General features: G+C 42.8%; 1 protein-coding gene across 1 annotated transcript in view; it reads right to left on the bottom strand.

The window, feature by feature from the left end:
- fam214a (family with sequence similarity 214 member A) overlaps positions 1-15,343 on the bottom strand; it is a 32,268-nt gene extending 16,925 nt beyond the window's left edge. The window contains exon 1 of the mRNA XM_035181913.2: positions 14,011-15,343. Within this exon, the coding sequence (XP_035037804.1) occupies positions 14,011-14,041 (31 nt within the window). The 5' untranslated portion in view covers positions 14,042-15,343. The remainder of the gene's footprint in view (positions 1-14,010) is intronic.

A 15,343-nucleotide genomic window follows, 5' to 3' on the forward strand; every position in this document is an offset into this window, starting at 1 on the left:
GCAGTCTGCTGAGCTCGCTGAGGTGTGCCAGCTTAACACATAATGATATCAAGCTCCTTCTGAATGGAACAAAAACAGTGAAGGTTCAATGTTCCCCGCTGGAAATTCCTCATTCTGATCACGTACTGCGCTGGATGACGTCGATGGGAAACAACTCAAAGTAAAAGCTTCTGTCTGCACTAACACCTTTTGTCACTACTCTGAGTGAGACTGTTAAATGCATGGAATTATAGTTACAAAGAAGGCTGGTGACGATGTTGTGATGACATGACCTTGAATCATGTGTGGACATGAAAATGTGGATGGGCCAAAAAATAAATATAGTTCCAATACACATTTGGGCCATGTGACAACCCTATTATCATTTAATTCATACCTCCATGCAAGAGCATTATCATTCCTCCATGCAGTTGGGGCACATATCCATTACCAGGAATCAGTGTAATACAGTATTTCTTTAAGACTGCATCACACCATTTTAACTGTGAAAATAGGTAGGGAGGTAGGTAGGGAGATGAAATGAAACAAATCTAAATTTAACACCACTTCTATTGTGCTCGTCCTGAAAAGAAGGTCACATTAGACAAAAACAATGAAGCTACATAAGCAAACGTCACCACAGAATGCGATTAAAGCAATGCTGGTGCAGCATATAAGATAGTGCTTCTTGTCCATTTGTCCAACATTAAATAACTATTAGAGACAATATTTGTATTATACAGACAAAACTGCACACTCAGTTCTGTGAGGTTAATGGATTGTCATGTATCAAGAACTGTACATATGTACATGCACGTAGTTGCATTTCTATAATATATATGCAGAGGCAGAATGGGAGATTATTACACTGACAGTTCTTCCATGTTGAATCTCCTCCTCACTGCAGCCCCCAGTGAGATAAATATAGAAACAAGTTGGTAGCTCTCAGGTTCTGTTGTTCTCTCTCGCTCTCTGATTTCAAAGTGTTAATTCCCATAATCTAGTGTTTGATGACTTGGTGATGGTGTCAGCCTGCAGCAACTGCAGTGACTGTCTGAAATTATACCCGATAGAATAATTGAAATAACTGCAAAATTATGAGACAAGTTCCAGCAGACAAAACGTAAAATCGTTTAAATTCCTATTCCATTTATTTCTACACACCGAAGCTAGAAGGCTAAGCTAACCTTTCCTAAGGTATAGCACCGACACAGATTATTGGAAATCTACAAAGGGGATCCCCTAATCACTGGGAGGGCTTTTGAAGGTTGCCAGATGTCCACTATGTGGCTATACCAACCAAGACAATGACAGATGAAAGGCACTGATAACAATGCAGGTGGCAGATTTGAAGGGGCCGCAGCTCAAGGAACTGAATTTATTTTCTGTTCCATGGGCAGTTCTCCAGTCTGACCAACTAGATCAGCTGGGCAGCAAGAAAGTATAAACTGCAGTTTTCCATAAGCCCTGGCCATCAGCTGGACATGAAAACACTTTCTTACCATTGAATGTCATCTCAAAGCTATAACCTTTAACCGGATTAAAGACTTTTGTCATCAGACATGAGGAATCAGAGGAACAACCAAAGCTAACAGCCCACAATCCCTCTTGAGCCCTATGTCCACCAAAGAGCATCAGAGAAAAACTGATTTTTAAAGTAAAACTGCTTTATTCAGTGTTTTTACCAGATTTAAATTTCAGGACTGTATATTTTAAAGAGGTGGAGACCTCAGCGGATAATTCGGCTCCCAGTAAAAAACAATAATGAACAACAACACTGAAGAAATCGATTGCCACAATGTCATCAGCTATTCAGGACCTATGCAACGTTCGCAATGTTGCTGAAAGGAAGTTAGTTACCGAAAATGTATTATACCTTAAATAATATTTCTAAATATTGTTCAGATTTCCTGTACAAAATATAAAGTTCTCAAGTGACATCCATAAAGAAATGAGTCCAAGTAAATCTGGACATTGCTCATTGTGGTTGTCTCACAGAGCCAGTGTACCACCATCCACATTGTGTTTTTGAATCATCACACACTAAATTGGAATCAGATATCTTATGGCTTATGCTTGCTTTTGTTCCTCATAATGGTGCTTAAAAGGCAGAAAAATAATCCATCTGTCACAATTTGTGACAAATAGACCACAGAGACATCTTGTGGTATCCATTGTGTTGTTGGACCATATTCAACTTCCTTTGTAGACAACATGCAAATGGTAAAATGCCGATATATTTGGACAAATACATTATGTTAAAAATACAGCAGATACATTTGGAGTTTGGTTACATTAAATAGTTAAAGATATCCTAGATTCTTTCAAAATAAAAATCAAAGTTTCTGTGAGCATCTGAAGAAAATGCATCCACTCCTGTACACTGTACCAACATGTAACAATCATCACAAAGCTGACTGACAAACCCTGTAATAGTAAACTATTAATACTGCAGAGATTCTGATATAATAAAAACAAACAAGTTGACTAAAACATCCACTTATACAACACAACAGCGCATGTTTAATTCTCTTAACTTGGCTAACAAAATTTCCTCTTAAAACACAAATCTACAATCCGATTTAACACATAATTACCTAAACTTTGTAGCAGTGTTCCTTTTTAAAGCCTCAATGTGAAACACGGTGCTACCTTGTGGAAAAAAAGTATGCATGCCTTAAGTCATTTCTCTCCTGGCTGACTGACCTGAGACCAGTGGACAATAGTAAATTACATGACAACTATTGCTAAGGCATCATAGACATAGTGTTAAACATTCCCATCAGAGTGATTGAGCAGTGTCGGTCTGTGTGTAGTAATGGGATGAACCAATATGAGTCTTTGTGACAATGAGCTACAGTTTGACATCTAAGGGTTTATAGACAATTAATGTTCCTGTTCTATGTCTGTGTTTATGTACACTGTGTAGATACAGCCTCTGATTCCTTTGTGTTAGAGCATGTGTGTTGTCCTGAGTGTGTCTGAATGTCTCGTCACACAACAAAGACACAGAGTGCTGCTACTAAGCTTTGTTAGAGATAACAGGATCAGTTGTGTTTCCAGTGTTTTATAACATGAATCACATGTCACTGCCAGCTCACCTTTCCTGTTTTTGTCGGCCTTGTGTATTACAAGGAAGTTGAGGCAGGGTCTGCCAAGTAACTGCCCTGGTTGTGCCAAATGACCATAAGTAACGGTAAAGATCACTGATGAGAAAAAGCTGATCCAGGTTCAATTATATGTGCTGAAGTAAAAACAAATCACATTTGTTTTAAACTACTGTTAACAGACTGGGCAAAGTCAACTATTACGTTGACTATGGGCATTCACACTCATGTGTGGGTTTAGTTTGTTTGTCTGAGATTGTCTTTCTCAAAACTTTTACCTTAACTGAGAAGTGGGTTATAATGAATGGGCTTGGGATCTATGACATGTGTGAGTATGTCCCTCTTCCTCCAACTCTACAACACAAAGGGGCAGATTCTCAGCACACATAGCAACAGGCCCTGATTGGCTGAGGAGTGTTAATACAGTTCCAGCTGAGGAGAACCCTTCTTCTGTTTTGTGATCTCAGCTGCCATTACTCTCCCACAGCCAGACAACAAACACACACACGCACAAATACACACACAGCATCGGCCCAGACTGACAAACCACTTTGCCCTCTCTTTCACACCCATTATTGTGAGCCTTAAACAGAGCTATTGTTTAGAAGCTGAGCTACTTGCATACTTGTGAAGTCACATGTTAAACAAGCTCTAACCCAGTGGAAAAAAACCTTCATCGTGAGGCATAAGAGCTTAGTTCATAAAACTCATCTCAGCTGATGTGGGAACAGTAAGGCTCATGATGCATCATGTCTACTAATTAAAACGTGCCTCACCTAGTCATCATGTCTGTCTCCCTATTCCATACATCTTGCTTGGAATTGAAGTTGTGCCAGATCCCTGTGACTCCTGCCAATGTTAATAAAGCACATAAAAAAAGCTTTTCTCATTCGGCTGGATCTAGGATTAAAATAAGTGTCTGCCTTTGCTGATCTTCTTGTTCTACAGTGTAAAATGTAGCATTAGTAACTCATCCGGTTTAAATCCACACTCTCCGCAGTGAACTTTTGTTAAGTTCATGTACACAAATCCCCCTAAAATCACTTGTGCTGTTCATTCTTTCGTACAGTATTAGGTCAGAGTGAATGATGAAAGCTCCGGTAACAACGGTAGCCTATCATGGTTAGGTAACCGGGGATGGAGTGCCAGGAGTCTGTGGGATTTCATTGTATACTCTCACTGTGCCATGAGATTTCAGTGATTAGCTCACCTTAAATTAACCAGAAATCTGCATTCTCTCTGCCAGGTGTAAATTCAAATCCAAAAACTGCTGCGACATTGTAGGTGAGGCATGAGGTTTCACGCTCCCTTCAACAGCCATAGCAACATAAGTCCTTGAGAACAGCACTTAAACCCCCATTATTTAGATGAGTTGCTCAGTGGCTGTAAGTAGAAGGCTGGTTCCACTGGGCAGCTTTCAGATATTAATACAAAGGGCTGAGTAAATGTCAAGCCTAGTGCAGAAGATAAAATATTATGCCCTGTAAAGTAAGAAGAAAGGGCACACATGTAGGGGACTGAAGTGCATATTATGTGCTTGTGACATTTACTTTGTTCATAACAATTTTTCACAAGTATCTCCTGATCTCCCTCTCATCTTTCCTGAAGTGCCAGAAAAAATGTCTTGGGACACAATAACCTGGGGTTTACCGTGCCTCCCATCCACAATGCCTTGTTTGACCTTACTTTCACATATTGTAGAGGGGGCCCCTTTAAGCCCCTGTTATTCAGGCAAGAGTGGTCCTTTACAAAGTCATTGTCTGACTAACACCTGTTACGTAACGTGGCAGCAGAGTGGATACAGGTTGGCAAGGTGGGAATTAGGCCCTGTTCAGACCTGGTATTAACATCTGTGATGAGTGAGCCGATCACAAGTGGACAGTGTTAAGTTCGTCTGTTAACATCTGGTATTAGAAACAGTCTCCATGTGTATCTCCTGTGACCACTTGTGACCAGATCTCACTTCCCTGCTCTATATGCAACAATTATGTTGTTTTTAGCCATGCTGATGATATAGATTGGTCCGTTGTCAGTGCATTTGAGTGTGTGTGTCAGTGTGAGGATAGAAGAGGCAAGCAGAGGCTGAGCAAATCAATGAGCTGTGTGCAGTTCTACTTAAAGTTTTACTCATTTAAAAAAAGGAAAACAAAATAGAAAATCAATATGATGCAATTAAAGTTAATATTGTAGTGGTGGCCACGAATACTAAATTAATGAATGGGAAACACTGAGAAAGTGCAAAAACATTTTGGAATCATTGTGAAACTGCAGCAGTTCAGAGGACATCAGCTGAGTAGGCGCTCCTTCACTGTGACCCAGGATGGCCTTAATATAGGTCACGAAGATATGGTCTCTGTATTGTTTGAAAGGGCTAAAGTTGAAATATTTGTTCGCCCATATCTCCCTTAATTTCATTTGACAAAATTAGCATGCCAAATTCCATGAAGATCTGTTGTGGTGCGACCCAAACATTTGATGACTTGACACTGACTGACCCATTTGCATTCACACAGTTGAAAGAAAGTGGTCCCATTAGAATCAGAATAAGAAATACCTTATTGATGGGTAACATGCATCCCAGACCACCTCTGAATGTGGTCTGAGCGATCAGTTCTCAAATGTGTCCTCAATGCATCTTGGTTACATTCACATGTGTACTTGTGTCAGCTGTTCATTTGTAATCGGATCACTGACACCAGGTCTGAATAGGGCCTTAGGTGTCCACAGTAAAGCCAACAATCATGCAGTCCCACTTCATCTAGCTTCACCATTACACTTGAGATACAAGCTTCTAAACACACATCCAAATATCAGCTTCAATAGAACGAGGGCAAAAGTAAAATCAAGATTTCTTGATGGGAATGAAAATGTTAAACATGATAATTTGGTGCTCCAAAATACTTTGTAAAAACCTGTACATGTCATCTCCTTAACAAATCCCTGCCTCCTTCACTGGCAGTATCTGTCACTAAATCATTCCTATAGCAGTTTAAATTTCAGCAAGTGGACTACTAGAGGGTACAGGACACTAGGGCAGTAGGACAAACCAGCCTCATACTGTAACCAGAGCCACCCAGTCCAACATTAACACACAGGCCTGTGACCTCTCCTGTGCTGCCGATGCCAATGTCAAGAAAGGAGAGTCTGAACTCAGTAATCTGAGCCGCGTCGATCTTAAAGGGCCAAGTGAAAACTGTGTCAGTTGTGGCACAGGCAGATCCAGGTGGTTGGTGACTGGAATAAACCACTCAGGACAAGGAAGCAGAAGGCCATAGTCTTGACATGGCTGAAACCCCCCCCCAGCTATTCTTGTTAAAGCTGCACTGCCACAAACGTTCAACAAACATCTCCAACTTCTCTGCTTTTCACGGTTATATATTTTAAACCTTGTTTTGTCGGGACTCACTTGACCTCAGATTCAATATTAACCAAATAAAATAAATAATCCACCCTCTAAAAACCTTTCAAAAAAAAGGAACAGTAACCCAGTTAACCAGAACAGACTGACTGTCAGCTGCTTTGGTGTGAGGATGAAGCAACACTAAGGGTGACAGTGGAATCGCTCACTCTTGATTGAGGCCGGCTGTTGGCCTGAAAGAGACAAGATGAGAAAATGGAAAAAAGAAAGAGGATAGTGGTGATGACTCTGAAATTAACTTTACCTCATCCTGTTGTGAATAAACAATGTGCTTAACGCCTCCACAACAAGCCCCTGAGGTGCTCTCTGTTAACAGATACTGGTAGTGTGTGCCTTTGTGTACTGTGTAGCCATGATTCAATTACTCTAAAAGAATAGGTCACATTGGAGACAGATCAATTATCCTCCAAGAATCTACACTGGATTTCTCCAAATTAATTTTGATTAGTGATAACTCACTGAGGGAATCCACAGAGTCATGGACACATTTTTTCATTTTAAATGGCGTTTTGATCCTGGACCAGAATAGCACACTGTCAGCACGGGGACACAGGAACAGACGAGAGGTGTCCGGTACATGAACCAGATTAAAGTGCTACTTACGTAACGCTCTTTGCAACCAAATACGTGTGGTGTCTGGTGGCAGACCTTTAAACCGGACACGGATTCCACCCTCGTCAGAGTCAATGTACATGACAGTCAATATTAACATGACACAAATGGAATAAATCAGGGGCATCTGACAAAATCCAAGATTTTTATTTCCTAATTTTAAAAAGGGAACTGCTGTAATAGCACTGACGAGGGTTTGTAATTATATCTTCATATTATGTCTGCATAAACAGAATTTTGTTATACTCATTTACAACAACTTTCTGGGAAATCTCATTAAACTGTATCAAATCTTTTAAAAGATTTTAAAAAGGAAAATAATTTTGAACTCAAAATCCACACCAAAATGGAGGCATACCTATTTTTTAAGATAGATGACTGAAAACACTAGAGGTGTTCCAATACAGCATTGGAATGCCTCCGATGCTGCCAAAAATGCCAGGTCGGGCATCGGCAAGTATGCAAATATATCCATGTACCGATTACATGTCTTTAAAGTGTATTAGTTTCACCTGGATAAAACTGCAATTTTCTTTTCCAGGAAGAGTTTACTTCTCTCACTAAACAAGAGAAAGTGGGGAACAAAGAGAAAAAGTTTTAAAGCTGTTTAGTTGTTAATGTTTGTTGAGATTGTTCATATGTGAAATGAATTTCAGAAAAAAGAAGAAAAGGGGAAACTCAAACCACATCTTTTTTTCCCCTTCTAAACTGAAGTACTTTATTTGAAGATGCCTTTTTCAAAAGCTCTTTGTTTAGTTTTTATTTTACTTATAACGAGAAAAGAGCATTTCTTTTATTATTAGAGTACCCTCCAGGTCAATGTGAAAATTAATAATAAACATTGTTGAAATGCAACGCATGTTCGACATTGTGATGTTTTCGGACCTTTATTCAAATTATTATGTGGGAGATGAATGCCAACGGGAACATATTAACACAATGTATTTATTGGGTAATCAATAAACTGATAAATATGTCAGGCCTTACAATTAACCATTTCATTCTGGTGTTTTAGACAGTAAGTCCACCAAGCTCTATTTCTGTCAATATGCTTTTTGTCTGGATGAGCAGCAGAGACTGGTGGTGGGGGTGTTAAGTGCTGAGGTGTTACAGTAGCTGAAGTCTATGTGATGTGACTCAGACGAGAGGAGGAGAGAAAAAAAAGAGTGGAGGAGAAAAAAGGGATACGGAAAAGCAGACCAGCAGAGTGAGAGTGGGAAAAGTTGATTCACTACAAGGTCAGAGAGAGACAAAATTGCCTGTACATGCTTTTCCCCCGCTTACAGAGCATGCAGAATTACAATAATCAAACATCCCTTGACACAGTCCTTTCTAAACACTGCTGAGATTAACACAAAGCTGTCATTTTGGGTTTGTCTGTTCCAAAAATAACAGTCATGGTGGAAGGATGACAAAGAAGTACTCAAAAAATTCGTGCCAGGCGTTAGCGCTCGTGTTTTTGGTTATTGTGTGGTTTCTGAGTAAGGCCTGTGGGTTGCACCGAACTTGCAGCTCAGCACAGATCTAGTTATGTCACATCAATGATTAATAATAAAGTGAAAGGATGGGCGCACTATAAAGGTCACTAGGAATTAATTGGTCATGGAGATAAAGTTGCTGTATTTAAGTTATTCAGCCACTTTGATGATATAAAAGAATGTTTATATACTAACCCTGCTCAGTGTCTTGGATGATACCACAGGAGCAGTATGGAGGTGTTTTATGGTTTTTTTTTACGTATGAAGAAGTGGTCACCATTTACTTAAATTGCATTGGATTTGGCTGAATGCTGTTTACTGCTGAAACTCCAAAAGTGTTTTGTGGACTCGAACACTTCAACAACCCCTCCATCTGCATAGTGGCGAGTAGCTAATGAGTTCATTTTCATTTTTCAGTTAACTATCCCTTTAAGCATTAATATAAAAGTTTATATAAAAAGGTGGCCGCTGATTTATTTAAAAAAAGAAAAAACATGGCACAGTTAAAAACTTTCAAGACCCTTATTTTTGCCAGATCATCAAGGCACCTTATGGGCGTCTTAAAGAAGAAAGGCAAAAGTACAACAGAAGACAAACTTAATACACAAGACACACAAACTGTTACACACAGGAAAAGGAGACGTAGTTATAATCCACACCACAACACCACCCCCATCAAGAAAAACCACCAGATCCAGATGGCTCTTCCTGTTCCTGCAGAGCTGGCTGCTGGTTGGCTGTGTGGAGCCACAGGGGCGGGAGGATGTGACGAACACACGAGCGATGACATCACTGGCTCAGTGGCACCCTGGCAGCAGAAATACGACCCAGGCTGGTTCAGCCAGTCCAGCACTAAGTCTGGCCGGTGTATTTCTGTGTGTCTGTACAGCTTGTTAACACGAGTAGTCGTACTAAATATGTACACTCCGTTTTATGTCCTTGTGTGTGGACACAGGTCACGATGGCCTAAGTGACCCAAAGCATTAAACCTGCACACACACACACACACACACACACACACACACACACACACACACACACACACACACACACACACACACACACACACACACACACACACACACACACACACACACACACACACACACACACACACACACACACACACACACACACACACACACACACAGTGATGAAGAGCTCATGTGTGAAATGTTCCAGCATTTTGTAAGAGTATTAGCGGACTGGGAGCACTGGGCACCCAATCCCATGCAGACGCAAGACAAAGCTAGGCTACTTACAGTCCAACCTGTCACAACAGCATTGATTTAGGCTGATTAAACCAGGGGCCAGGATAGTAACTCACAGCTGAATGCCTACCTGCTATTGGTATTCATTACAAAAGGCAGCTCTGAATCTCGCTGTAAAATGTCCAATATCTAAGTTGAATGGCGCTGGGTCAGCAAATGTATGTAAGAAAAACTAATTATTAGGCCTCTAAATAAATGTAAATTCACTGGGCATGAATACAAACTGTACATTTACAATTCTGATACAAATAATAACATGACATGTGAGTAAAGACAGTAGACAGTACTTCCAAACAGCACAAGTCAGAGACTCTGTAACAAAATATGTCAATAAAAAACCCCACAAACAACACAGATGGATTCCAACTGTGTGAGGGGAGTAAAACACAAGAGAGCACCTGTTGTGGCGACCTTCTGCTGCAGCATGGGGTAAATCACTGCCAAGGAGGAGGCAGAGAACAACACAGGGCTGGACAGGTGTTGTGCGGGGACAACAGTGTGTGTCGCTCTGCGTTATCTGGGTCTCTCGTCAGTGAGAGTGTACACTCTGATCCGCTGGCATGTGTCTGGAACTTCTCAGGGCAGCTGTAATCTGACTGAGCGCACGGCAGAAGGCAAGCGGTGGAGTAAGTTGTGTGTGTGTATTCAACTCCTCCCCCGAGGACTAATGGCTCCGGACAGGAAGTGCTGCCATACGAACAGACCAAATAACATGACAGAGAGCTAGAGCACAGTGCTGAGGCTTGCCAGCATGACGAGCTCTGAGATCACCTCTGTGTGTATTGTTTAAACTCTTGCCTGTAAGCAGAAGAAAATGAGTGTTGTGCTTGAGGGCATTAAGTAGGAAACACTAAGTCACCACTCTTTGATCTCTGCTCACACATTTTATCGTATGACCTCATATGATCATCTAATGTCAAGTCTTATTTATTCACTGATCTGTTTGTGATGAGGACCAGAGTTAAGTAAAACACAGCTATCTTTATGGTGTAAACAATTCCAGTCTGGTTTTGAACAAAACTTTTTTGCTTCTACGTGCAGAGACTGTAACAAATTGATGTCTTCAAGGACGCAAATAAAACTGAACTCAACCACACTATGGTTTAAATGGTTAGACTGGCGATACAATGAGACATTTTCTGTGCCAGTGGAATAAACAGGTCCCATGTTTTCTATAGCTACTCTTTATGGGACCTGTAAAAGCTGTCAGTTGAGCCACATGGTGCAACGGTACAGCGCTTATTAAGGCCAACAGCAATCTGTTGCATACTCTCTGCCACACTCACTCTCTCCTCACACCCGCACGCACATACCCTGCGCAAACACACAATCCTGACTCATGCACAACTCATCTCACAGAAAAACAAGGGGGTCAGATGACTCTGGTTAGGCTCCTGAGCATAACACAAGTGATCCTCTTTTACCTTGATGACAAAAGCGCGGTTCACACAAAATGACAAAGAGATGCTGCACGAACCTCAAGGAAAAATCTGCTTTTTTTTCTGGATACCAATTCTATTAGCTGATAAGAGGCATCCCAGCTGACAACAGCTCTATTATTTGTTTTTAAATGCATGTATCTATCATTGTATCAGACCAATATGGATCATTCTTCAAAGTGGAAGGAATCAAGGCTGTAAGCAAGATTTCACCTCTTGGTAATTGGTGTTGAGAAGACTTTCCGACAAACACAAGTTATTTTTCCTTTTTGTGTTTTTACAGCAGTGACTAATGGCACTTTCACACCTGCCTTGTTTGGACCTTCCTGACCTACTGACTTTCAGCTTAGTCCTAACCAAAATAACAGGTGTGAATTGTGCCTTGGAACATGGTCTGTAACAATGGGCCAACATTTTTATAAACAAAAAGAGGTGATATCTGTCCACATCAAACTGAACCATTGTTTAAATATTTTGGATAGTTCGGACCAAATGCAGGAAGTTGAGACAGCATTAAACAAAATACGAAAAAAAAGAAGCAGCTCTCATGATGGCTTGTAGTCTTTACGTTTGATGATATGATACTTGAATGACGAGGACGTTCATTCTGCTGGTAGTAATTCACAAAGAGTACCAGTTCATACCATAGCCTATTGACAACATGCTGATGTCAGAAGCACGCCTGTTTATAAACCAATCAATGTCTAGGTAGGTAGACACAGCCCACAAAAAGGATGATGACAGGACGTACATATGTCATACAAAAGTCTTTAGTGGTCTTCCTAAAATGAAATGTGAAACCAAAACCATCTGGTTAAAATGTAAACAAAGTAACAAAGAAAGGATCCTTGTTTCAGGCCTGGATGCAGACTTTCAAGAAAATTCCCTCAGAAACAACACTTAACAAGGATTGGGACACATCATTCATATGTGTGATCCGTTGACAAAGTTCAATATCAGAAGAGACACTGATCCAAAATGTTGGATTTCAGCATCAGGAGTTCCCAGTGTGGAGCAATGGCCAAGGTATGGCAGGCTACAGCCTAATTCCATCACCTCATCAACCAAAAGATCTGTGGCTTGACTTTTAGCACCCACCTGATCAGGAGGTTGCAGCCGGTGAGATTTGTGTAAGATGGACATGTCTGGACTTGTTGAGCTCACCCTCTCAAACACAAGACAGCTAGGCTCTCCTAGGAACGCTCAGCCCAGCATCAGAGCAGTGAAACTGACCCATGTGTCAACCGTGGTATGGTCCAGGCTACAAAGTAAACAACTCCTCTCAGTGCTGCAGCCTCATTCTCTGAGAACAGGGAGAGGAGAGCAAGGTATCTGGCATATACGCAATCTGGTAGCACCATCACAGGAATGGTACAGTATGTTCCGGATAACAATAACACCACGGCATCTGCCAGTCAAACAGGGAGCTACTGCTGTGTTGCAGCTTTAGCTAGTACAAGCGTCCATAATTAGAACATGACAGTGAGCTCGCCAACCTGACATGGTGACAATCCATGAAGGGCATAGAGCAGATAAACTGTAGCAATGTGCCTCGGGTCCACAGTGCTTCAGCTTCTGGCTCATACAAGGCAGGAGAACATACAAACGGTATTTTGTAAATAAATAAAATAATACAATCCTGCAATTTGAAAGTCTGCACCCCAGCACATAACACCAGTGTTGCTGCAGAGCATTATTAGGCTAACATTGTACAGTGTCTGTCAGTGTGCCCTTTTAGTCAAATCACAGATGACTGGAGTGAGTGTTTCTATATAAAGGATCCTAACTACAAGGCAAGGAGAGGGTTAAAAGTCTAGGCCCATATAGGGCATATGTTTACTTTGTGTTGTGGAGTCCCATTACCAGCATGTTGTGTTCTAAAGAAGATCTAGCTCTGACCACTCAGAAGCCTGACTGCAGTTTCATAACCTACAAACAAACTAGATCACTGATTGACTGTGGCTAATCTCATCATGACTGAGAACAGCGGCCCTTCACCACCTCCACATTTGGCTCTATTGTGTTGTCGAATCAAGTCCCCGTTGACCCCAGACCACAAACAACCAGGCACAACCAATCATTAAGTTTATACGATAAAGGAGCTTATACAAAATCAACGTCAGGACTGCCCTGTCAGGGCGGAGATTAAGGTATCGAGATAGCCTTAATGAATTAATGCAATAGTAGAATTAGCATAATCACGTTGAGACAAACAAGGGTGTCCCCTCTGTCCCCGTTTCACCCCTAGCTGCAGATACAGCGACATGTAAACAGGTTGCAGAGCATACGGCAGGAGCCTTACTTCCACAACGGGCTGGGTGTCAGGAACATTTTGCAGCAGCCCTGTCATAACAAGAGCGACTGGAAAACGGAACAGTGTTTGGCATGAGGAGGATCTTGCAGGCTAGGAGAGAAAGCAGCTGACATTGGTGGTTACATCCCAGACTAGAGCAGAAAATGTGTGTTGTGCATGCACGTCCTCATTTACCCGGGTCAGGCTCTGTTAATTCACATAACCAGTGACCAGGCTGACCAGCTGTTACATAATTCCCCTGGCCTGATTCTGCTCTCAGGAACATGGGTACAGATCAGTCAAGCAAAGCTGGAAATGCAGCTTGTGCCATACACACACACACACTCACCATCCATTCCCCTCCACAGATGAATGTATATATAATAAATATATAAATGTGGGATTCTACGTACCTCTCTCGGTCTTCATGTTGTCCAGTGTCATCAGTCCTGCAGGGTCTCCTCAGGTTTTCTATGACACAGCTTTGACAGCAACACAGCGGTGCCTGGACCCCCGAACACCCCCCCACCCCTCCTCCTCTGTGACCGTGTAGTGGCTAAGCAATAATATCAGCTGTGAAGCCTGCGTGCTGGTGCCAGCGGCCCCCTATCCAACAACAAAGCATTGCTTTGTTAGCATGCTACTGTACGCTCCCATCGACTCGCACTGTATTGTCCAACTGACTAACAAACAGACAGCTGGTCCCAGGCACAGCCACGGTCAGGTACCGGGGTGGACAGTCGGCTTCCTGGAGCTAGTCACCAATCCGACTAGTAGTAATGTGATTAGCGAGCTGGCTACTCTCAGTGTCAGACCACAGCACCTACACCACAGTTAACGTCGCGATGCATTTCTGTGTCTCCTCTCCGGCCAACAACACTCTCCGGCTGCCTGCTAATTCTGGTAGCGCGGCAGCAACAACTCAACCAACTAACCGTGTCGTCGCCGAGCGGTTAACGCGTCTGCGGGTGACGACGACCTCGGCAAACATCCCCCAACCCCCGTGGAGTTGCGCAGGCAGACAGGCAGGCAGGCAGGTAGCCACAGCCGCAGCCAGACACACACCGACGCACGGTCTCGGGATTTTCTGCTACGACTTGACGTCTTGTATCATTCTCCTCACGTTAACCGACGATATCAGGCGGTTGCTCTCCGTGTCCAACCCGCACACGGCGCCCCAGCGGTCGCCATCTACTCAAACCCCCGAGACGCCACCTGTGCTGACTTCCTTTGTGGTCTTCATTAAAACTTTTTCAAACAAACAAGCCCGAGTCAACGCCTCCGACCCACGGCTGCGACGTTCTCCGCGAGTGCTGGCCCACAAAAAGTTCGCGAGCCGCTGACAGGCTAGCCGAGCGCTAACGACAAACAGGACCGAGTGGTTCGGGGGCATATCAGGGGACGAAATGCGGATGAGACGCAGCAGCGGGTGCTCCTGGCCGCGATGCTGCTCACAGTCTGCCTCCCTGCTCTCTTCCCTCCCCGCTGCTTGTCAAAACAGATCAGTGCAGCTCCAGTCACGTGTCCCAACAACAGTCGCGCTCGTCACTTCCCTCTCTGCCAGCCTCGCATGAACTCGCAGCCATAGCAACCGCCAACTCACAAGCGGTACCGGGGAAAAGTTCCGATCGGATCGTGGTCAGATGACAACACAGGTGTTAGGAACCAAACCTCTCCTTCCTCCCGAAGCGGCTCCCGCTGTCCTCCGTCCCGGTGCCTGGCGGCGGAGCTGCGGGTCCCGAGCTG

The sequence above is a fragment of the Hippoglossus stenolepis genome, chromosome 1, assembly GCF_022539355.2.
Source record: "Hippoglossus stenolepis isolate QCI-W04-F060 chromosome 1, HSTE1.2, whole genome shotgun sequence".
NCBI lineage: Eukaryota > Metazoa > Chordata > Actinopteri > Pleuronectiformes > Pleuronectidae > Hippoglossus > Hippoglossus stenolepis.